We start from the raw sequence: 26,150 nt of genomic DNA on the forward strand, positions 1-26,150 counted from the left end.
ATACCATCCTGCGGCCGATTGCATTACCCTTCGTGGCACATCATCCTAGAGCCATTTTCCAACAAGATAATGCCAGGCCACATACCACTCGCATATCTCTGGACTGTCTCTGTGCGGTTGATACTCTTCCTTGGACAGCAAGGTCACCAGACCTTTCACTAATCTGAGGCATGGTAGGCCGCCAGATTCGGGCACCACAAAATATCGCAGATCTGGAGCGACAACTGATGAATGCCTAACAAAATGTGTCGCAGGATGACGTTAAGAACCTCTCCCACTCCTTGCTTTGCCGCCAGGAGCGGTTTGACCAACTACTAATTTGAACACTCAATGGGTGATTGTGAGCCATGAACAAGTACTATGACCTTGATTTTTCAATCATTTTATTATCTGTGTATGAGCTTTACACATATTCAATTTCTTAAAAAACAACCACTTCCTTCATGTTGCTTCAATTTGTTTGCAAAAGAGCGTATATAGACCTGGTAAAAATCTACCTGCCAGTTGATAAAGCATTTAATACATGCATCGTGCTAAAGTAGACATCATGACTTAGGAAACCACCTACGATGACTGAGAGGAAAAAGCACGCTAATTGTAGGAAATATCAAAAATATCTTCATATTTATTAATTTAATATATCATCAATATTTCTCTATAAATGTATAGAAACAATGAAGCGTTAAAATTATAAACCAGTAGTATCTACATTTTTGAATATCCCAATCTATGTAACAGCAGTTATAGGCGAAAATATGGTGGCAAAAACAGCGCAAGGCAAAAACATCATCTTGCAAAACATCGTGTGGAGAAAAGAAAGCAAGAAAACATTGGAGTTGTAAAACTTCGGGATACAAAACTTTATCGAAAATAAAGCGATTAAGAAACTTCACAATTTGAAAATATCGTGGTAAAAAATAGTCTACAAATCATCCCATGCCGATAACACCGCAGACATGTGTTTTTCAGGCTTCTAATATTGTATGCATAATCGCATAATGATTTGTGAGCGCAAAAAGGTATAAGGAAATTTTTTACTTTTATATTTTTGAACTAACAAAAAAATTTTTGCTGAAGAATTCAGGTCACTTAAACATTTAAAAACTGAAAATGAGTAGAAAATTAATGCTGCTTATAGCAGTTAACATAATTTTATAATATAATAATTAATTAAACAATTTTAACAGAGGCAACCACATGCAGTTACTCATATTCATTTTTTCTGATCTTTTTATACTATATTTTTCATGAAAAATTTCCAATAAAACTTCATAAAAAGATCGTTAATTTATATTACTATATGTTACCTAGTTAACTATAAAAATTTTTAATTCCACTATCTGTTAAACCTAGAATTATTTTTCTAATCAGTTTCAGTCTTTGAATGCTTAAATTTCCTTCTTAATTTTTCTGCAAAAATGTATATTTCAAAAACATAAAAGTAATTACTTTCTTCATTCCTTCTTGCACTCACAAATCATCATGCGAATATGCATATTTGAAAGCTTGAAAGTGCATGTGTGCGACGTTATCGTCCTGCGATGATTTGTTCACATGTTTCACCCATGTTTCGTCACCAGTAACGATGCGATCGAGTAAAGAGTCACCATCCTTATGGTAAGCGTCCAAAAAGTTCAACGCTGCAGCCATTCGCTGATTTTTGTGGTCCTCTGTCAAGATTTTTGGAATCCATCTTGCACAAAACTTGTGGTAACCAAGCTTTTCGCTGATGATTTCGTGCAACAAACTTCGCGAAATTTGTGGAAAACTCAAAGAAAGTTCCGTTATTGTGAAATTTCGATTTTCACGGACTTTAGCATCGACTTTTTCGAGAAGTTCGGCGGTCACTATGCTGGGTCTCCCACTTCGATCTTCGTCGTGAACATTGGTTCGGCCATTTTGAAATCTTATGACCCACTGACGCACTCCATCTTCAGTGATAATGTTGTCCCCATACACTTCACGAAGCTGCCGATAGATTTCTATCGGTTTACAGTTTTTTGCAGTCAGAAACCTTATTACTGAGCGCACCTCGCAGCTCGCGGGATTTTCAATTAACGCAGACATTTCAAACCGTCACAGTATCTGAACGGAGCACAGCACGAACCTCTCACTAGCACGGCTAGATGCAGACTGAGCTGCGCAACGCTCTGACCCCAAGATGGCCGCGCTAGCCCCACCCCTAGCGGACACAGACGGAAACGTAATCTACTTCCTGGATGGCCCTCGTACATATTCATTTCATCAAACTGTAATATTTAGTAATTTGTAAATGGCAACACTTTGAATACTGATATGAAAATACAACAATGCTGGTATTGCAGGTCTCTGTAAATATACACTCATGTCCATAAATTAAGGATAATTCGGAGTCACGTGGAAACCGAACTCTAAAATAAATATATCACCCGTAAAATAACTACACACATCTTCAAGAATCATATGCAAATTTCAGGAAGTAACCAGATGACACCGATGGTACGTCACAATGATGAGAGTGTAAGAAAGTGATATATAAGGAATACAGGCAAAGAAGTAAAATTGTTCGCAGGCGCTTTATAAGCATTTCAATGCAATAACCGAACAGTTATGACACAAAGGACACATTTGGATGATTTTTTACGTGGTAGAATTATTGGCCGTCTGAAATGGGGGCGTACCCAACTGGAAGTATCAGACGAACTTGGAATTGCCCAGAGTGTCATCTCCAGGCTTTGGCAACGATTCCAAGATGATGGTAATGTGAGTAGATGTTATAGCAAAGGTCGCCCCAGAGTTACAATGCCGAATGAGGACCGGTATTTGGCAGTTACTGCCAAAAGAAACAGGCGGAGCACAGCCTCAGACCTGTCTATCAGCTCTCTTCAGCCACTGGTACGACAATTTCAAGGCAGACCGTGTACAGACGCCTAGGGCAGATTGGTCTATATGCTCGTAGACCTGTCAGATGCGTTCCACTTACTGCAACTCACTGTTGCCTGCAGTTAGCCTGGAGTAAAGAGCATGCATTGTGGACACCGCAACAGTGGGCTTGTGTGATGTTTTCCGACGAGTCCAGGATTAGCTTTCAGTCTGATTCTCGCCGGACCTTCATATGGAGAGCTCCAGGTACCCGTTACCACCAAGAAAACATCATTGAACGACACCGTTACGGTGGTGCAGGAGTGCTCGTTTGGGGTGGAATTATTCTGGGATCCAGAACCGACCTGCATGTTCAAATTGGAACCATTAAAAGCCAAATCTATCGGGACGTCATTCTGGAACAACATGTACGTTTGTTTCGGGGCGCCATGGGCGCACAATTTGTGTTTATGGATGACAACGCCCGTCCTCACCGTGCAAACATCGTAAGTGAATGCCTTCAATCGGAGGATATCATCCGTATGGACTGGCCAGCATTCTCACCGGACTTGAATCCAGTAGAGCACATGTGGGATATGCTTGGCCGACGAGTTGCAGCCCGTCAACCTCCTCCTACATATCTAACGGAACTTTGGAGAGCATTGCTTTTTGAGTGGTGTAATATCCCCCAAGATCAGATCGATAATTTGATACTCAGCATGCCTAGGCTTTGTACGGACTGTATTGCATTGTCTGGGAGACATACAATGTATTAACATTCATACCAACCATGTAATATTAGTTTTTTGTAAATAGGTTTTTTTTTGTAATTTGCTCCAGGGAGAAAAAATTGCTAATTTTTTTAATAATATCAAAGATATAGAATCTTTTTTTGCTCTTTACCTTTTGTTTAATAAATAAGCTTTACAAATAAGTCAAATTTGTTTTGCTTCTAACTGTTCATTTGCCTGATCTTGCATTATCCTTAATTTATGGACATGAGTGTACATTCTATTATTATAAATAAATAGTTTATAAATACTAAAATTGCATCCTCATTATTCTATATGGTGTCAGGAGTATTTTGCTTTCAAAATGGAAAGTTTAAAGCCTCCAGAGCCGATGAAATTTGATGGAAATCTTGCTTCAGATTGGTAAAGATGGCTGCAATCATTCGAAATATATGAAGTAGCTAGTGGATTACAAAATAAAGAAGAGAAGGTAAGAGTTAACACTTTTCTTCATGTAATAGGAATTCGTGGTCTTAAAATATATAATGCATTTCCTATAGAAGGAGGTAAAGAAATTAAATTAAATGAAATTTAAAAAAAAATTTACGGAATATTGCATTCCTAAGAAAAACATTACATACGAAAGACATTTATTCTTTACTAGAAATCAAACCGCGTCAGAAACCATAGATGAATATTTAACTGATCTTAAATAAAGCTCGAACATGTGAGTTTGCACAATTAACGGATAGTTTAATAAAGGATAAAATTGTTTGTGGTATTAAAGATGATGAAGCGAGAGCAAGATTGTTACATGAAACAGAATTAACATTAGAAAAAGCTCTTAATATATGCAGATCTGCTGAAATAAGTGCACATCAAATGAAAATCATAAACGATGAGGAAACTGTTGTAAACTTAGTGAAAAGAAACTAAGTAAACATAATAAGAATACCTACAAAGAGGTAAATACCGAGAAACAACAGACAAATGTTTGTTCTAAATGTGGAACATCTCATGAGTATCGAAAGTGTCCAGCATATGGAAAAATCTGTCATAAGTGTAAAAAGGCAAATCATTTCGCAAATCAGTGTAAAAAAGCTATATAATAAAAATGAAGCAATCAGGGTAAACAAAAAAGATAGGCAAATTAAATTAATAAATCATGACTCCAAGGAAGAGTTAGAATTTTATATCGGCACATTAAACCTTAATTCAGATAACAAGGAAGAGAAATGGACTGTTGACGTTAATGTAAATAAAAGTAAACTAAATTTGCAGTTGGATACTGGAGCAATGTGCAATGTTATTTCTAAAAGCAAAGTGAAATTGTTAAATGTTCCAATACAGAAGTCTGAAAGTTAAAGATTAGTTACATTCTCTGGGAATAAAATGGATACTTTAGAAAAAGTAGTACTTAACTGCCAATATGGAAAAAATAAGTATGTTGTGGAATTCCAAGTTATTGACAAAGAAGTACCTTCTATATTAGGATTAAAATCATGTTTGCAACTAGGTTTGATTCAAAAAGTAATGTCTGTTTACACTGAAGGCTTACTGGAGAAATACAAAGAAGTATTTGAAGGCTTGGGTTGTTTGAGTGGAGAATATAAAATCCAGTTAAAACAAGATGCAACACCAGTAATTTATCCTCCAAGAAAAATACCCATAGCTATACGAGATAAAAGTTAAGAAAGAATTACAAAGAATGGAAAATTTAAATGTTATTGAAAAAGTGAGAGAGCCCACTGAATGGGTCACAGTTGTCAAATCTAACAAAATAAGAATATGTTTAGATCCTAGAGATTTAAATAAAGCTATAAAACAAGAACATTATCCGATGTTAACCATTGACGAAGTTGTCACTAGAATGCCAAATGCAAAAATGTTTTCTGTTTTGGATGCTAATACTGCTTTTTGGCAAATCCAGCTTGACGAAGAAAGAAGTAATTTGTGTACATTCAATACACCTTTTGGCAGATACAAATTTAAAAGATTACCTTTTGGCATATGTTCAGCTCCAGAAATTTGCCAAAGAAAATTAAGCCAAATAATAGAAGGTCTAGAAGGTGTTGAATGTATTATAGATGATATTTTAATATGGGGATCTAATGAAAAGGAACATGAGCTACAACTTAAAAAAGTTCCCCAGATAGCACGAGAAAATAATTTGAAGTTAAATAAGGCTAAATGTAAAATAAAAGTTCATCATGTAAATTATATAGGGCATGAGCTAAGTGAAAATGGACTAAAACCTGATTTTTCTAAAGTGGAAACAATAGTTAAAATGCCAGAACCTATAGATATGCCTTCTCTACAAAGATTTTTGGGAATGATTAATTATTTAGCCAAATTTATTCCTAACTTAACTACTATTACTGCTCCATTAAGACAGTTACTTAAGAAAAATGTTCTCTGGCACTGGACTGAAAAACATCAAAAAGCTTTCAAAACACTTAAACTGGTTGCAAAAGTTACAAATGGCCAAGAAATGGCTAAAGAAAACGCAAGCAGATCATGCTGATCCTTATTTAGGATTGTTAGCTTATAGGAACACTCCAACTAATGAGATGTTAGGATCACCAGCTCAACAACTTATGAGTAGAAGAACAAGAACGATTCTTCCTACATCCGAAAAATTACTTAAATCTCAAGTTGTGAAAAACGTAAAAGAAAAAATCAACCAATTGTCTTAGGGTATATCAAGATAATCACTGGAAACCAGCAGTTGTAAAAGTATATAAGACGACTAGATCATATATACTGAGATCAGGTGGATCAGTATTGAGAAGAAATAGAAAAGACATTAGAGAAAACAGTTCAGCTGTTGAAGAGAATATCAGAGGAACAGAACAAAGAGTTAATGCACAGAAAACAGATGTAAAAGGACATGATTCCACATATTCTCAAGGGCAAAGTTTAGAAGAACAACTACCAAATACTGCTAACTCAGAAACAAGGGATGATGAGCAAAGAACTAGAAGTGGGAGAGTGATTAGAAAGCCGGCCAGGTATTTGGACTAATTTTAGACTGTTAAAAAAAAAAAAAACTTTTAAACTCTTTAAAAAAATGGAAGATATAATAATTTAATAATTTGTAAATGGCTACAAGTAATATTTAGTAACTTGTATTTGGCATCACTTTGGATACTGATATGAAAATAGAACAATGCTGGTATTGCCGGTCTCTGTAAATATGCATTCTATTATTATAAATAAATAGTTTATTATAAATACTAAAAGTGCACCCTCATTATTCTATAAAACCAGTTCCTTCATAATGCTTCCTTTTTTTTTTTTTTTTTTTTTTGCAAAAGAGTTTTCCAGCTAGCTGGTTGCCAATCAAGAATGACACAATAAGCATTTTTAACGTTGAGAAATGATATATCATCACAAAAAACTTTTTGAAAGTTCATAAGCAAGTGCAAGTCTATTACATAGTTGATGGCAGAGATCATGATGGATAAAACAGATAGCGTGGAATCCCAAATAAATGCTTCTTGAGCTGAATATCTAAGTCCTACTTTCCCGATTCTTTAAGACTGATTCATAGCATTATGCTGTCTACACAATGCATGCAATTTTCTGTTGCATTATGTAATTATAACAGTGACTTATCAGACCAGATAGCATGCTTTCCATCCTTAGTCATCTGGTACAATACACTTTTAAATATTGCAGCCTAATGTTTTAATCTTTTCAGTCAAGAGAAGGACATAGTTATGCAAAAACAAATCAAAATTTACTTCTCCCAAACGATGGTACTCTCTAGAACAAAGATTCTCAACAAGGGAAGGATTTCAGTGTTTCAATGGGTGGGATGCAATCAGCCTTTTATTTATCTGTTAAGGATTTAGTTTTAGTTTATCAACATAAAAAATTAATTTTATTCAAGTCTTAATATTTATCAACATTTTCTATACTTTTTGTTGTTTAATTTATAATGCATATTAAAATATAGTCTAAATTTAGATAAACATATATGTATTTTGAGTTTTGGAAAGAGGGAATGATCATCCAGCAATGGTGAAAGGCGTGTATAGGGCAAAAAAGGTTGAGAACCACTGCTCTAGAAATTTATCAGATTTCCTACAATGATGAGGGCAAGCTGAATTTGTACTTGCTCCCAGAATCAGTTTTATATTTATGACCGAATTTCAACATTTTCCATATTTCATATAATCTTGAATTCCCCCCCCCCAAACGGCAGGCACTATTTTATCTTTTTTTGACATTGGCCAATCCTAAGGCCAGAAGTAGTGGACATTTTATTGTGGAAGCACCTAATAGGTGGCCAACATTACCTCCTATAAAGAGACGGACAGTTACAACCATGCCTTCTTTAGGATTCAAACTCAGGCCCTTCGCTATCGTAGTTGGCTCCCCTTACTACTATACCATCTGGGCGGCTAATCATGAAATATGAGAACATTTTAAATTTCCAGTGACTAGGCAATTGAAAAACACAGCAGGCCACTTTCATTGAACATAAACCTAAATGCAATCAAACTTGTTAATATGGAAATTTTTATAGATGATTAAGCTTCTGTTACTGTTTTAAATCCATGAAGGTGTATTCCACATATTTCCATAATAAGTACAAATCTGACACATCACATTATGTACTAATTATATAATGTAACGTCTCATGCATTAATTTTCAGCTGTGCATGTATCATAAGATTCATGTATACCTATGATTTATGGGCTATGTTTAATTCCATGCAAATTATGAAAATCATATACAGCTCTGGGGCCTTGTTGTCCTGTATACTATATCCTGGATCACAAGGTACAGCTTTAAAAGAAATTGTGTGAATAAGGATTACAGACCGATAATATAGAAGACTGTGCAATACATGCAATTGCCATACCTGATATATATATACTCAACAATTTTGTACAATATATGCAACAGTTAATATGCAAGACAATAAATCCATTTTACTAAATATTGTGACTACACCTCAGTAAGACTGTAAGCAAATTATCGCTATGTCTTAAAAGTACTATAGAAACTTGAGAAGTGTATAAAAGACTCTCTTTTCTAAATAAGATGAACAGAGGGCACACCTAGTGCTTACAAATTAGCCAGCATAAATGTCGAGAATTCAAAAATAGAAATTCAGTGTAAATCTAAATCGCTGAAAGTCAAAATGCAGAGTAAATTAATCATGAAGTTGGCTCTTAAATCTTCACCATCAAGAAATACTATGGGTAATTATAATGCATGGCTGAAGACAAGAGCTCTTATCTTAGAACAGCATACCTAGGAACATAGCCTTCACTAGGCAAAACATACTCTGACTTCACAATTTCAAACCTCCACTTAAATGCATGCAAGCTAATTTACATTCTGGCAAGAAAATGGAAATAGAGAAGTGAGAGTAAAGATTCAAAACCTAAAATACCTAGTTAAACAAATTTAAAAAATGCTAAAAACATAACATATTATGCAACAAATATGTATGTATTAATATGTTGTAAACAATGTATATGTAATTTAATGGTAAGTGATAATATATGCGAGATGGACTAACTAATAAACAAAAAGAAAAGGGTTTTATGCAGCTTGTATGCAATTTAACGTATGAACGTAATATTAAAATTAATGTAAATTTAACATTATACTGTATATATGCAGTATCAATACAGTTACATTATGTATGCATGGAACAGAGAAACTTGAACATTATTCCAAAAATAGCAACATATACATATTCTGACACCCTCTCTAAGACACATACTATACTTCCACCATATACATATACTATACTGATACCCTCTCTGCCCACCAGCGGCTGAGCGGTCGCTGAACACTGGTAGTTCGCTTCGAATCCCACGAACGGGCTGGCTGCATGGGCGTTTTCGTGATTTTCCCCATGTGTAACGTGTATACGAGCCAGTTTCCCTTAGAAAGTCCTCCACAAAGGCATCTCCCTCTTAGGCAGATAGCTTTAGTATGCTTTGCCATAATTAAATAAACCAAACCAAAAACCTGTACCCCCTCTCTAAGATTTCCTTCTTTTTTAGCCTCTATTATAATCTTCAGGTTATGATACCAAATACATTTGTAACAAGTTCTGTACGGGTAGAAATATAGCTTGATGGCATTAAATGATATATACAATTTCTTAGTAACTCTACCAAAATACAGTTATTTAAAAAGCATATGTATGTGAAATTATATTTATTTTAATTTTGGCTTCTCATTAGATAGTTGTTGAAATTCTACTCATTTCTCAGCTCAAAAAATATTAATGATTATTATATGATAATTCAAACAGAGTATTGTTAATTTACGCTTCTAATTTGGAGGATATTGTAGAATATTATGTGCATATGAATGCCCAAATACCAAATATTTTATTAAAAAAATACTTTCTAAATATAGAAAATAAAGTAACTTTTTATTCACTTACTGTATCATAATCAGCTCCAACCAAGTCTGTATCATTGGCAGCTAAAATCATGTCACCAACACACAACCCAGCCTGTTGATATTTCAGAAAAATTAATAACAAAGGCAAGAATATTCATCAGATTTATTCCTAATGTTCTGAATTAGATTTAGTTACTACCAAGATTTTTTTACACAACACATTATGAAAATTAAACAAGCATGCTATCATTCTCACAAAGTCAGCACATCAAACAATACATCACGCTAAAATAAATTTCTTTGATAAGGCATGCAGTGTTTTAGGAAGCTTTCCTCAAGAACAGATTTCAAATGCATAAAATATATATTTGACTGTATATGTAATGAAAAAAAAAAAATGTTTATTTAAGTTCTCATACACTAACCTGCATTTCATAAAAAATTACATTTGATATTGTTTCTAAAAGATATAAACAACAAAGCATGGTATAAATTTTGCTATTAAAAATTATACCTTCTATTTTATATTTCATTTATTCATTAACCATACAGTAATCAAAAATCAGTTAAAAAATTTATTCAGATACAAGATCATAACTCAAGGATTTCAGCTTTTAAAAGGGAAATAAGCAACCAACTTAATCCAAAATCGTATCCAGAAAATTCTACTGTTATGTAAAAAAAATCAGAAACCTCATTAAAAGTTATACAGTGCTTGAACTATCAGAATATTTCAGAAATTTAATTTCAGATATTTTAAATTACTACGTAAAATTAGCAAAACGGTAAACTTCAAAACAAATAATTACAAAATATTTTCACACCAATTCCTAATTTTAATTAATATTAAAAAATATAAACTAATTTCAGTTCCATATTAAAGAGAATATAATGATAAAAAAGAATAATTTATTAGATGAATGTTTAAAGTCAAAGAACGCAAGTATTTTCAAAATGTATTTCATTTTTGAGTACCTTCAAGGCCATTTGCACTGTATTATTTAACAAAAACAGAAGTAAGTTTCCCTTAGAAAATTCTCCCTCAGCTTACCACTCCACAAGCAATTAACTTAAAATAATTTATGATAATTAAACAGTCAAATGAAAAAAAAATTTCATTAGCCATTCAAACAAAAATTAACTTTCATTTGTTAATTGCCTGCATCATAATCAAATCATTGAGGATCTCAGATAGCAACAGATTCTATATTAGAAGAGCTTTTAATTTCTTTAAACTTTACATGTTAGTCAGGTAGACCAGAAATTTGGGTGCTTTTCTGTACCAGATTCAGAAATATAAGTATATATGTGTGCATGCATGTGTGTATATATGTATGTGTGTGTATACATACATATACATGTAGGTAGGTATGTGTTTGTGTACTACCTAAATGCATACATATCTACATTTTTTAATCCGGTTCTAAAAATATAAAAGTACCAAATTTTTAAATTAGTGAGTTGAATTCATCCATAATATATCTAAATACTAGTTGGCTTGAAAGCATACAGGCCATTGCTAAAGTATAAATGAAGATCAAATATCAGATTTATATACAGTGATATTTAATTTTGTGAAACATCATAAATCAAACATTTCCTACTTTAAATGAGATAAGCATGAAAAATAAATAGTTATCAAAGCAAACATAATAAAATTCAGTTTGTGAATAAATCAGTAAGAAATTTAAAAAACACCAATTTCATTACTTAACAATTTTCCCATTGAACTTTATTTAGGCACAAGAAAGTTTGTGTATGAAAAAGGATTATTATAAAAAATTCTGGGCTATTCCTTTGTTTTCATCCTCGTAATAGAAATTTTAATTTAAACGAGAAGGAATCATAGTTCCATGTAAAAACAAGGAAAAAAACGGTTGAGGCAGGCTGGTGGGGTCAATACGGATATTTTGGTGGTTGGACCGGCAGCCATGCCGTGTGGAAAGAGATAACTTAAACATGTTTTGTGTACTTTATATTGTAAATAGGTTTTTTAATGGATAATAGTGTACTTCTTTTATTGTGTATTGTGTATTGTTATGTATAATAAATCTGTGGATAAAATTTCAAGGCTAAATAGAGATTATTTTCCTACTATGGTGAATATATGAGAAATCGACAAACCCACCTTGTGTCTGAACGGGCGCGAGGTGTGACAAGGATGCAATACAGAAAAAGTTATCTTTGGGATAAAATCAACAGCACAATTACATACAGACTTCTGTTTTATTAACCTACAAAACAGCAAAGTCTGAAAAATAGAGCAGTTCATTTTATTGGCTAATCCATAGCAACATAAGCATAGCAATTTACCACAACATACAACTATTTAAAAATTTCCACAGCACTTTAGTCTTAAACAATTTCAGAGCAACATCTGATGAAAATTTACAGACATTCTAATGCATATATTTGACAAAAAATTTTGTAGCATTTAAATTAACATTTTTGTATTTAAAAATAGTACCAGTGGCTAATGGAAAAAGAATTACTTCATATTTTTTGGAGTAGAATATATTTTTCTGCTCCGTTTATAGCAAATATCTCTAATTTATCGCACTTACATTACCATGTTGAATATTGTTTTAATGTTTTTTTATTTTAATGACAAATATTTTTATCCTAAAAATTCTTTTTAACTTTTGCTATAATATAGTATTTTTTCCTCTGCTAACTTATCAGCATTTCAAGACCTTTTCTTAGGATATTACTTAGGTTTTGATTCATGCCAAGAAAGTAATGGAACAATCTCAATATTACTTTAAATTTAATTTACTTTTAACTTTAAATGCTTTAAGTTTATTTTACTTCAAAATCCTGTAGCTATAGTGCAGAACAAGTTTAAAAAATTTGCTTTTTATTTTTGCCTCTTATTACGCTTCTTTTATGTATTTATATATACATATATATGCACATATTCTACAATAAATTCTATAGTATTTAAGCATTTTACATTTATTTGTTAAATTAACTTCTGTAATCTTGAGTGCATACATGTGTATATATACCAATTAAGATTTTAAACAGAATCAGAATTATATTTATAACTGTTTTGATTATTTTTCTCTATAAATTTCTCTAGAAAAGGCACTCAATCGGACATTTTGGCCATACTCTATCATTTTGACTTCTTGGATATGAAGCTAATTTTTTTTCCTATTCACTTTCTTTGATACTGCAATAGGAAAATCACTTATCAGGACCAGTTTCAGAAATGTATAATTTATGCACGTACTATATATGGATGTATGTGTTCATGTATGTATGTATATATGTATAAATATGTGTTTACACACATACACATAGATGCACACACACATGCAAACATTTCTGAATCCGGTCCTGATAACAAAACAGTACCAGAAAATCTCTAAAATATTAAACAATTAATAATATTTATTTAACCAAAATTAAACAAACACTTGTATGGTTTTCATATAGATATTTAAATACAAGATGCATTAAAGGAAAAACTTTAAAGCAGACATATTATCAATTTCCATGCAATTATAAATAATTTTTTTTTTTTTTTTTTTTTTTTTTAAGTGTTACATGCACAATGAGCATACCCTTCACATAACAACAGCTGAATGTTGTCTATCCAGTCTTCAAGATTCAATATGTATGATGCAAAGCACCTCACAGCCCTGACTGCTATAACTGGACATTTTCCAAAATCATTTATTTCTTTTGAAAATGCAAAGAAATATCCAAACATTCAGCTATATAGATTTTTTTTTTGGGGGGGTAATACAGTAACTAGCAATCGAAGGCACTTGTAAAAAACGAAACTGGAAAAATTTCATGAAGAAGGCTTTATGTTATTTTTTTTTTTATATATAGCTCTCATAATACTACAAAATTTCATTTTTTAATAAAACACTTTTAATATAAATTTATAAGTTTACATATTTTTATTAATTTTGTTATAATTCATAAGATTTTAGATTAATCATAATACTATCATTCAAAAGAATACATTATTTTGCGAACTATCTTTTCTTAACTTTACCTAACATAACAAGCCCATATTTTAGCCTGTATCAACACAAAGATTAGTTTAAATGTCTAAGCATAGAACTATTCTTTCATTAAACATAAAATTCTGAAATACACCTAACAACCTTGTGAATTTAAAACATTATGCTTATTCTCAGATTCTCTCTAAAATTTTATCTCCTCAATAATTAAAAAAAACTTACTTTAAGTGAAAGTACTGTCCTACAAAAAGGTGCTACATATATATATAAAAGCGGCAGATATAATCATGTATATGAAATATTCATTGCATTAGCACAATATAAGATGGAAGCTTTATTTCCCTTTTTCCCAAAATCTTTTACTTTATTGATTATACTGATTTATACTATTTCTAGTAAAATATTTAATTTATTCTATTTCTTTCATTTTAAATCTTTTTAACTGTAAACTGCATTTTCCACACTTAAAATATATTAAAAAAATTAAACTGAATATAATAATTGTTATCAAATACCCTTAACCTTAAGTTGATTTCCAAAGTTATTTTTTACATATCAGGGGTAAGACAATAAATTATATTACTACAAGTATTATTGTTTCTTTTAGTTTAATTGCACTTGAGCAATAATTTATTACAGTTAAAAGGTAACCAAAAAAGTTCTTGCCATTTTGGACAGTCGGAAAAAAAGTCATAAAACAAATAATAATCACTGCTAATTCTCAAAGTAATCACAAGCGGCATTCAGTGCCTTTTGCCAACGAGTGGTTAGCTGTGCAAAGCCATCGAGGTAAAACTCAGGAGTCTTGGAAGCAAAGAAGTCTGTGAGGGCCTTTTCGAGGTCTGGGCGGTTGTTGAAGGATTTCCCATGAAGATGGTTGTGCAGAGAATGGAAAAAATGGTAGTCTGTTGGCACGAGGTCTGGGGAGTATGGTGGATGGGGTACTGTCTCCCAGCCCAGTCGCTGGATGGTGTCTCTGGCCTCCCAAGCCATATGCAGGCTTGCATTAGCATGGAGGATGAGTACACCCTTACGATTGACCAATGCATCTTTATGCATGAATGCCTGATGCACACATTCCAACTGCTGTGAGTAAAGGCCTGCTGTGATGGTTTGGCCCACTGGGAGAAGCTCACAATGTACCACTTGGTGACTAGTCCACCAGATACAGAGCATGATCTTGCATGGGTGGAGAGAAGGTCTCACAGTGTGAGGCACAAGGTCCCATAGTGACAACCAATGTCTGGAATGCCTGGGTGTGTCATACTAAACCCACTTTTTATCGCTGGTGAGTACTCAATCAAATATGGATGCATTGTGGTGCTAAGTAAGCAATGACAAACAGGCAGCAACATGGTGTTGCTTGTTTACATCGGACAGTGAGTGGGGTACCCACTTGCTCATCTTGTATGCCTTTCCTATGCAGTGCAAATGGAGTCTGATCATTTCATCCGATACCTGGAAGTGTGCAGCAAGCTCAACACATGTTTGGCTACTGTCACTCTCTATGGATGCTCTCAGGGTCTCATCATCCAGTGCTTGTGGCAGGCCACTGCGTCGTGAGTCACTAAGAGACATATTCCCTGACACAAACTTCTGAAACCATTGCCTAGCGCTTCGTTCTTTAACGACATCATCCCCAAAGGCCATATTCGGCGACTTGATTCTGCTGCTGACAGGCCCACTTTAAAATCACAGAGCAAACAACACTGAACAAGCGCCTTTGATACATCCATTTCAATCAGTCACTGTGTGAGTTATGTTTGAAGTAATGATGCAACACACTTTTATACTCTTGGTCAATGTCCGGACTCTCATCCTAACCACTTCATTGCCAGGTTCGACAACTATTTTTATGTTGGAGTTCACTCCAATGTCATATCAGAAACGACAAGAACTTTTTTTGGTTACCTTCTACATTATCATGTTGAATATTGTTAATTATTTTCTTATTTAATGATAAATATTTTGTCCCACAAACTCTTTTTAATTCCTGCTTTCATAATTTACTACTTTTCTCTCTGCTAACTTATCATAATTTCAAGATCTCTTCCTAGGATATTAATCAGGTTTTGATTCATGCCAAGAAAGGATAAAAGGTCTTTTCAGATATAACTTAAAAACTCTTCCCTGCCTTAATAAATAATATAACTATTGAATCAGCCTGATTTTATTAACTCATTCCAATTATTTTATAAAGTATACATTATACAGATCTAAATATTTCAGATATAGAATTTACACTGTACACTGAAATGTTATAGAAAACATCGATTCATGCGTCAAATACAAATAAAAAATTAAAGCACATGCTTCAGTGCAGTACAATAGCTACTTATTATTTATAACAAGCTGATAAAAGCACAAATAATGCAAGATACATGCTCACCTGTTCAGCAGCACTGTTTTCTTGGATGTCCGATATGAAGATGCCCTGTCCAACTTCAGCATGCTTGCCTTCAATTATCATAATGCCAAGCCCATGAGCTCCCTGTGGCCCAAAGTAACCACAGGTAGTAGTTAACAAGCCAGAAGATGACGAGCACAATAACAGTTTAGTTGCACATTAAGAAAGAGCTTACACCAAAATCCAATTAACAGAACCATGTTATAGTTAATAAGGCCTTTAAGATGTTTTTAATTTCTTATAAATATTAAAATTAAGTATGATGAGCTATAAATTTTGGAATTTAAAATGAAATTAATTTTACTGTAACATTAATATACGGAGCTAATTGAAAGATCACAACCATAAAACTTTGAATAAAGCTAGGTAAAAATAAGACATTTTGTTGTAAACAACATGGATCTGTACTTTGAATTTTCAATAACAGTGAATATCACTGCACAAGAAATAGTAGACCATGCAACAGCACTTTACAATATGGCAGCATATATAAATGTATAAATATAAAATATGAAAGACAGGAAAGAAGAGAGTGAAAAGTGCAATATCTATATATTATGTTTCAAAAATCAAGCTTTGCAAATGGATTAAAATGCACAGTTTTTTCTTTCAGATGAAACACCTTACCATAGATAGACAGATATATTAACATACAGCATTCCAAACATCAAAATTTTAAATTCCACAAGGGCATGCAAGCAAGATTCACTGTGAAAAGGCTGTGTTTCATGTATAGCAATATATATTACATCAGATATAAATGAAGAGATACTCGTGTTAACACGAGAAGTAAAAATAAGTAAATAAATAAATAAAAAGTACATGAAAAGTAAAAGCAATATTGCAATATTTAATGAATGAAAAAGTAACTACAAAGAAAGCACAGAAGTTAACTGATGCATTCTACATTACTTAGTGTTTCTAAAAACCGAGGCATCTTAGTTCCAAAACAGTTTAAGGGATTTTTAAAAAGGATATTCTGTTAATTAGTATTTCTTCCTAGCGAACGGACAGAAAAATTTTCTGCTTTATGCTTTCCTTCAAGATGGATTTTTTTGCTTTTCTGTTAGAAGTATTACACAGATATCCTACATGACATGATACATTAACCACTGCAAAACACTTGGGACATTACATGTAAAATTAGGACGGATAAGATATAAATTATGATAAATGAAAAAGATCAATAAAGTCTTTTAGCAAAATTGCTTTTAATTATGCAGCATATAAATTAAAAGTGATGCATTAAGTCTGTCAGTAGCATGCAGTGGCATAAAGGAAACAGACTGACATCAACTGAACAGTATTTATAATTTAACTACTTCTATTGTAACCTGACCAGTTCTGAAAGTCTACATTAGAAAGATGTAATCTATTTTCAGATGTTTTGTATTTTACAACAATTCTGCATTATTTAAAAGTAAATGGATATTTTACAGTTAGATTAGTTAAGATACTTAAACACCTAAAGCTGAAAAATATTTGTTAAATGTCTTTGTTATGTCTGTTTGTAAGACTGAGATAATATTATAAATTTATTTTTAAGAGACTGTGCATAAAAATGTCCAATTTCTATTTTAACTGCAATCATATTTCAAAATATCACAATAAGTAAAACTGAATAAATATATTTGAAAATCCCTTAAGTTTAAACATCATTAACATTTTTAGGATCTATATTTTCAAATTTAACAAAAAAGCTTCAAGAAAGGAGACAATCTATATTTTCAATTACACATTCAAAGTACTTAATACGATAGTAAATTCTTAATCTTTATCTTACAACAATTAAATTTAAAAATTCATTCCTAATGCTAAAAATAAGCATCTACATTCCTACTATACTGTAGTACCAATTTATTTAAAATCTTCATAATAATAATGCCAAGTTACTATAAAAAATTACCCTGAACATAAATTATTCTGCCTAAGGTCTCATTTTATTTATGCAACCTATGTAGAGTTTTATGACATACAAATTAATATAAGTAAACTCCCTGAAAAGCATTTTTGTCCAAGAAAGGCAGTCACATTCTTGGCAGTCAAATCAGCAAAGGCAAATCGTGCTATCTAAAAACTCCAAATTTTAATGCCAAATATCGGAGATTGGCGCACTAATCTCAGCTGTTGATAATTAATAAAAAGCACATGAATATTTTACTAAAGAAAAATATGATTCTCTTTGCAGAAATTATTCCAAAAGTTTTCAAAGCCTAGTTTTTGGTGTTATTTTCATTAGCACACTTAATTGGATGGATCACACTGAAAATATTAAGAAAAAAGCCATAAAGTCACCAACAGCTTTTTTCCAATTACAGGCAAATATTCCAAACTAGATCTAAGAAAGAAATATCTCATTTATACAGTGGTGGCCAAAATTGTGGACACTTTTCGAAATTTTTATGTTTTTGAACTTTGTATGCTTATAGAAAATGTACGTTTCGAAAAATGCAACTTTTATATATCATTTTAAAGAGAATTTATTACTGAATTCAATACAATACAAAATTCAATTATTTGCAATACAAAAAAAAAGTTATATGTACTTTAATATAAATAAAAAAACACAGTTATTTATTTATTTATATTGGTTTGTAATGTCTAGCTTTCCTGGCCAATCACTGTTCTTATTCTGAGAACCAATCAAATGTTAGTAACTGCCAGTAGAAGCTGACATAATGTTTACACTTGAAACAATTCATTATTTTGCTTTGTTCTGTAGAAGGAGCACGTGTTTCTTATACACAGCAATTACAAGTAGGAATTTTGGTAAAAAATTTTCATATTTAGTCAAGAAGCAATGACATCAATTAAAAGAGTAGATTGGACACCTAGAAAGAGATGTAATATTATTGTGTTGAGAGAAAGTGGTCTTTCCTATGCTGAAATTGCAAGACAGGTGGGTGGTTCAGTGACTACATCTGGAGTCTGAAAGTTTTGTTTAGGAGTATCAGGAGACAAATTCAATAAAAAACAAAGAAGGAAAAGGCCGATAAAGGTGCACCACATCTATTGATGACAGAAGAATAAAAAGACTATGTCTCCAAGATAGAAAAATGTCATTAGCAGCCATCAGAAGTGAACTGAATGATGCTGGTGTTTCTGTCAGTTCAAGAACAATCAGGATAAGATTAACAGATGTTGGACTGAGAGGTAGATATCAACGAAAAAAGCTTTATCTTAATTTTCAGCAATGAAAAAAAAAAAAAAAAAAAATACTACAGTGGGCAAAGGAACACATTAATTGGACAGATGATCAGTGGTCACAAGTGAGTGATGAAACTAAGATATCGTTATTCGGTAGTGATGGGCAAAAATATGTAAGACGTAGAATAGGAGAAGAGCTACATCCTGACTGCATTCAAGCAACTGTGAAAAACCCAGTTAGTGTTATGATTTGGTCGTGTATGTCAGCAGATGGCATTGGTCACCTTCATGTCATCGATGGGACACTGAATGCCAGAAAATACACTGACACTATTCTAGAACCAAAACTTCTACCTTCCATCAGAGATCTCTTTCCCAACAATGCTTCGTTTATTTTTCAGCAAGATTCTGCTCCTTGCCACATGGCCAAAATATCGAAAGCGTGGTTTCGTACAAAGAGCATTAAATTGTTGTCACGGCCAGGAAACAGTTCTGACCTCAATCCTATCGAAAATTTGTGGCACTGTTTGAAAACTCTTGTCCGAATGAGGCACCCATCAAATAAAAGGGAACTAATTGAGGCTATAATTGTTTCCTGGCATCATGTAATAACGAAAGAAGAGCTTAAAACTCTTGTCAGCTCAATGAAACGTCGATGTGAAACTGTAATAAAAAATAAAGGGTACCCTACTAAGTACTGATAACTCACTGCAATCATCGCTATCTAATGTATATTGATAACTATTATCGTTTAACTTTTTTTGTATTGCAAATAATTGAAATTTGTGTTTTGTATTGAACTCGGTAATAAATTCTCTTAAAAATGATAGATACAAGTTTGCATTTTGTGAAACGTAACGTTTTCTATAAGCATACAAAGTTCAAAAACATAAAAATTTCCAAAAGTGTCCACAATTTTGGTCACCACTGTATATCAACTGTAAGACTGGTTCACACCTATGCATCAGCAGCTTAGACCGCTCTTACCCAAAATGACCTCCTCAAATTCCAAGTTCAAAGCAAATATCTGCGTAACATTAATACCGCACATTTCTACATGCACAATCAAATATTTCACGAGGACCTCAATATTGAAACAACTGATAAGTTGCTCAATAAAATCAATAGAAATTTTTAGAGAAAGCTACAACTTGTAACCATCTCATGAATTTCATCTTATTTGAATAAGAAATACTACAGGGGGACAAGGAATTATGTCCTTATACCACACACCTCCTAAGTGATATAAATTTCGCATCATAATTTCTACACATGCACTCCTGTATTTGTATCTATTGTATATAGTTAGTTTTCTGTCTTTGTTTGCATTTCTTGTTTGTATTTAGTGCTTCCATTTGTATATGTATTATGACTTTCATCTCGTATTCCAATCTCAGTTTGATCTTCCAAACTTAGGAGAAAATGCTCTCTTCTCTTTCTGCATTTATTAAGTTTTCTCTTATGGGAATCTCAGTTGACATACTTTTATGTGAAGCACCTTTAAGCAACATTTTATTCAGCCAGATACACTGCAAAATGTGCAGTATCATGACATAATGTTACCCATACCAATACTGATTGCTCTCTCTCTTCTCTTACTCACCCTTTTTACTGTTATGCTTCACGTAAATGATGGCAAGACGTGTGGTGATTTTTTTTGCCAAGCTGATTTGGTATTACAATTTTCATTAGCAGGTCCACATGCTTTTTCACATAATTACTTATTTTCATGCAAGTAAACATGTTTAACATCCATCCATCATGTATTGTTTCCTCATGGCACGAACTGTCAGGATGAAGAAGAATTTGTAAATTCAGAAATGAATCCAGTGGCAAATTCATTGTGCCATTGTGCTTTGAGTCATATAATTTACTAAGCTGCTGTTTCCCTTCAAAAAATTAATTCTGGTTGAGAACCTATTTAACATATGTGCTTAATAATAGCCCAAAATGATGCATATATGATTCAAATAATTATATGTGAGCTGTTATTGAATTCTTGACAGTAAACACCACAAAATCATAATTCTGTTTTAAAGAGTAAGAAGAACCGGTTTAAGTTTATTTTCAAATGCATTATATATATAAATACATAAAGAAATTATAATGTTTTTAGACCAATTTAGTTTTTTTCGAATGGTCATTTTACATAATGTAAAGTTTTATGGTTTTTTTTTTTTTTTTTTTTTTTTTTGTGTGTGTGTGTGTGTGTGCAGTCAATTTGAAACGACATTACGTTTTATTCTTTTTTCCCAGTGTTTTGAAGACATGTAGGCAAAATCCTCATACATTTAAGATTCACTTTTTTCGGTTTTGTATAAATTTTAATGTAATGAAAATTTGTTTCTTTTTTTGGTTTTTGATCTCAAATGAACAGGAGAACGAAACACATTTTCGAAGCATATTAATCAACTTTTATGAAGCTTTAAATAATTTCCCCTGATGAGTTCTGAATTGGAGTTTCAGTAAAAGGAGATTACTTTTTATATTTGTATTGTCTTGTATATTTTTCTCTTTTTCATTTTTAGTTTTCGAATTTGCGCTACTTCTTTTTTTTAATTTCAAATTGTTTAGATATTGAGTTAAACCTCTTATATAATGACACAATTATTAATATTGCTGAGGAATTGCCTTGCTTTGACTCCACTTTACTTTTACTTTAGATGCCTTAAGTTTGTATCTATATACAAGTAAGGAAGATAAAAAATATGTAAATATAAATTATAATTTATATCAGCAATATTCCCTTAATTCTTAATTTTAATTTGGGTATTTTCCCTTTCTATTCTGAAAATAGTAACCTTTTTCTGCACTGCATGACTTTGAAACTAGCCCATGTCATACGACTCACTTAATGCTGGTGATGTAATATGCATTAAGGATTATTGCTAATTTAAATTATAATTTATATTTACATATTTTTTATCTTTCTTACACAAACACATACATTTATTATGTATGCATATTAAATCCACTAAATTCTGAAATGATTATAACTATGTGTAATAATATTTTTTTTTAATTCACTGAAATAACAAGGAAAACAGGCTCAGTGAAATGAAATGCTTTTAATTTGTCAGATTATTAGACCTCAGAAGAACCTTTTTGAATAATTTACTAATGTGAATTTTTAAAAATATATTATCATTTACCCTTTGAATTGAGTAATTATCATTTCATAAAAATATTATTTTTAAAGGTCCAGTGTATTCTGGTTATGAAATTTTTAAAAATACCTCATCCCGAGTATCAAGTGTTGGCATTTCTCTGCCTTTCGCAAATTTTTCTTGAATCTTTAAGTATTTCTGTTCAGCTAATTCTCTAACAGACTGATTAAATTTTTGGGATATATTCAAAAATTTTTGTTGCACTACCTGAAAAAATTAGCTTTTAAAAACTTAACCTTCCACAATTTTTCTAAATTTTAAAATTGACTTAAGGTCATTAATTAAAAAATTCAAGAACCTTGCCCTTACAGTGTATTTTTAGTATTATTATTTTCATCTCATTTGACCATTGTTTCTAATTTAGTTACATTATTTATTTGGTGTATAAAAAAGACACAATTTCAGAAATCGTTCCACTAAATGTAGGCAAAGCAGATGCTAAGGAAGTACCCATAATTGTTGTTGATTTTACTTTTGATTTAATTTAAAAATATTGTGTTTTAATTTTTTAAAGTCTTTTAGCATATGGCTAATTATTCTCAGCATGTAATATAGTCAAACTATTAATACTAGAATTTTGACATGCTTAGTTTCATACTACTGTATGAAATAAAAAAAAATTTGGCTCTATTTTAATTATTTAGAACATATTCATTCAGCATATTTGATAATGTATGTATTGATCCAGTATGTGCAATAAAAATTTTAACACTTAACAAATTTTTATCCAACATTAATTATTAAGCATCATAGTTATTATTAAACTGCTATAATAACTGCTGATTTTAATTACATTTTAAATCTTCATATAATACATACACATGCACATATATAAATTTGTGAAAGGCAGAGAAATGCCAACACTTGATACTCTGGATGACGTATTTTTAAAAACTTCATAACCAAAATACACTGGACTTTTCAAAATAATATTTTTATGAAATTATAATTACTCAATTCAAAGGGTAAATAATAATATATTTTTAAAAATTCACATTAGTAAATTATTCAAAAAAGTTCTTCTGAGGTCTAATAATCTGACAAATTAAAAAGCATTTCATTTCACTGAGCCTGTTTTCCTTGTTATCTCAGTGAATTAAAAAAAAAATATTATTACACATAGTTATAATCATTTAAGAATTTAGTGGATTTAATTCCAACAATATTTGAAATTTGTTGTCCCAGTGTGGGTATAATGGTCATCACATACATTTTTATGTTTGGTCTGCTGTGGACTGGTTTGAGCCATGGAATTAAAACAATAAAAAATATGACTAATCTACAAAAAATACATCGAGGACACTTGGTTATTGTTACAAGTAACAGGCTAAACACAAAATTCTTGTGACTTACAGTTTAAATAGCTGTGAGGGTTACTTGAAAAGAAAAAAATAAAGTGCAATATTAAATAATCAAAATGCATAATAATATAAACAAGTATATGAATGAGAATGTTGTATGTGTATTGACAGTGTATGGAAATTGTTATTAGTAATTAGAAGGTCTGAAACAACAAAAAAAGTTATGTAAAAACTGTTGATATGTAATGATATTTAACTATGAATGTGACAATTTTGAACTTAGAGCAGGATTATATAAAAGGTATAGTGATAAGTTTTCATAGACAACGTCGAACTAATTCTACAAGGATGTACGCCATGTAAATTAGTAACTAAAGTGTTGAATGCTGTAATACAGCTGTTCTTTCTCTTCATTGGCTGGAGGCAAGTCCTCATATTTTTCACTTCAAATTCCATTATAGCTGTGGCAATGAATGTTGGCTAAAAAGACTATAAATAGGGCAGTTTTGAGATTTTGCTTTCTCTCATCCCTTTAACTCTTATGCTTGCACATGTGAATAAAAACTCCCAAGATATGATGTCTGATGACTTTCTTCCCTTTTTCCTTTTATTTTGATTAGCAAGTTGTGTTTCTTCATATAATTTCTTACTTTCATATCTGTGAACGTGTTTAACATTCGTCCATCGACATATTTTTTCCTTGTTGCACACACCACTAGGATGAAAAAGAATTTCTAAATTCAGAATTTAATCCAATGGTAAATTCATTAAGTCACTTTGCTTTGAGTCACAAGGTTGACAAAGAACATTTCAGTAAAAAATATCCAGACATTTTCATTCCTATCAAATCCCATAGTATTCTGCAAGCATGATGTTGAAATTTAATTAGTGACTTTTGCGATGTTTCAAGATTTTACTTCCTTCGATGTCCTGTTGATCTACAGTGAACTTGCAAATGTCATTATGTGACGGGTGTTACCTAGATTTCTTGTGACCAAATATGAATCTAAATTTCTGCTACAACATTAATGTTCTAAATAAATACATGTTTCACAGATGATACTATTACGCTTTCTTTTTGGCTGTATACATGGGTAAGTCAGCATTTATAATTTACCCAATTTTAGCTTATTAAGGTGAACTAGAATCAAATCTTAATATTCTTTTCCTCTGGCTTATTACATACAATGTAACCCCAGGCATTATCAAATTTAAATTATCTCTTCATTTCGGGTTATTGTGGAGCAATGCCAAAACAATAATAATAAATAAAATATCAATATCTGTATAAGTTATTAACAATAAGGAATGGAAAATATTACAAATATGTCATAAACAAGACTTCAAGAATTCAAATCAAGAACTGAAGACAAATAGTACAAATTTGTTTTCCATGAGAGATTTAAGTCATAAAAGAGAGAAACAAAAATTTTAATTTATGAAATTCATGTTCATAAAACTTTATTTTATGAATATTAATTTCATACAATAAGAACTACTTAAGAAACTGGCTTTTTTTAGAAAATGCATACAAAAAATTAAATAGAATAAATTCTATTTCAAAAATTGTACTTTTCAGAAAATACTAGAGTTTGAAATCAAAATAAGCATTTCAGAATTATTACATGTTCTAATTTATCTTTCTGAAAGAATAGGCACATAAATTTTAATTAAACATATTTAGGATTGATGTTTTGCCATACATAATATGCTAAAAGGCCAAAAACTCGCTTCAAAAGCAAATGCTATAATTGTCAAAAGTGGCACCATTCTTCGGAGAACTGCTTCTTTAAACCAAGGTGTGTAAAGTGTGCTTTAGATCACAAGATGATGGATTGCCACAACAAATAGAAACCCAATATAATAAATAGAAGAACCCAAGTGTAGTAACTGCTTAAAGAATCACGTCACATCATATCGTGGGTGTGAAAAGTTCCCTAAAAATAGAATTAGCCAGCAGATTAAAGACAGTACTGTAAAAAGTGAAATCTCCTTTGCAGATATGGCAAAAAATCAGACTCAACACGCTAGTAACAAACCTAATGGCCAACTCCCCAGCCTTTCCCAGCTGCACAAAATCAGCCAGTAAAGGCTAATATGCAATTTAATGTATCTGATATTAGCAACACAGTCAAAAATCTGAATGTTTCATATGTAAATAACCCTAAGCAAAGCTCCAGTGTAAATAACGCCA

The 26,150-nt window shown here is 31.7% G+C and overlaps 1 protein-coding gene across 11 annotated transcripts in view; it reads right to left on the reverse strand.

Moving 5' to 3' along the window:
* The window catches only part of LOC118192223 (multiple PDZ domain protein-like), a 1,451,385-nt gene that overhangs the window by 73,227 nt on the left and 1,352,008 nt on the right, over positions 1–26,150 (reverse strand). For 10 of the 11 annotated variants that reach the window (XM_085818535.1, XM_085818539.1, XM_085818542.1 and 7 more), the window contains 2 exons: positions 16,324–16,425; positions 9,995–10,066 (listed from right to left, as the gene is read on the reverse strand). In XM_085818535.1, the coding sequence (XP_085674661.1) occupies positions 9,995–10,066; positions 16,324–16,425 (174 nt within the window). The remainder of the gene's footprint in view (positions 1–9,994; positions 10,067–16,323; positions 16,426–26,150) is intronic. The other variant, XM_085818538.1, reaches the window with a different exon arrangement.

This window comes from Stegodyphus dumicola, chromosome 6, assembly GCF_044657685.1.
Source record: "Stegodyphus dumicola isolate Sdum_Otavi_A_Nest chromosome 6, ASM4465768v1".
Classification (NCBI taxonomy): Eukaryota; Metazoa; Arthropoda; class Arachnida; order Araneae; family Eresidae; genus Stegodyphus; species Stegodyphus dumicola.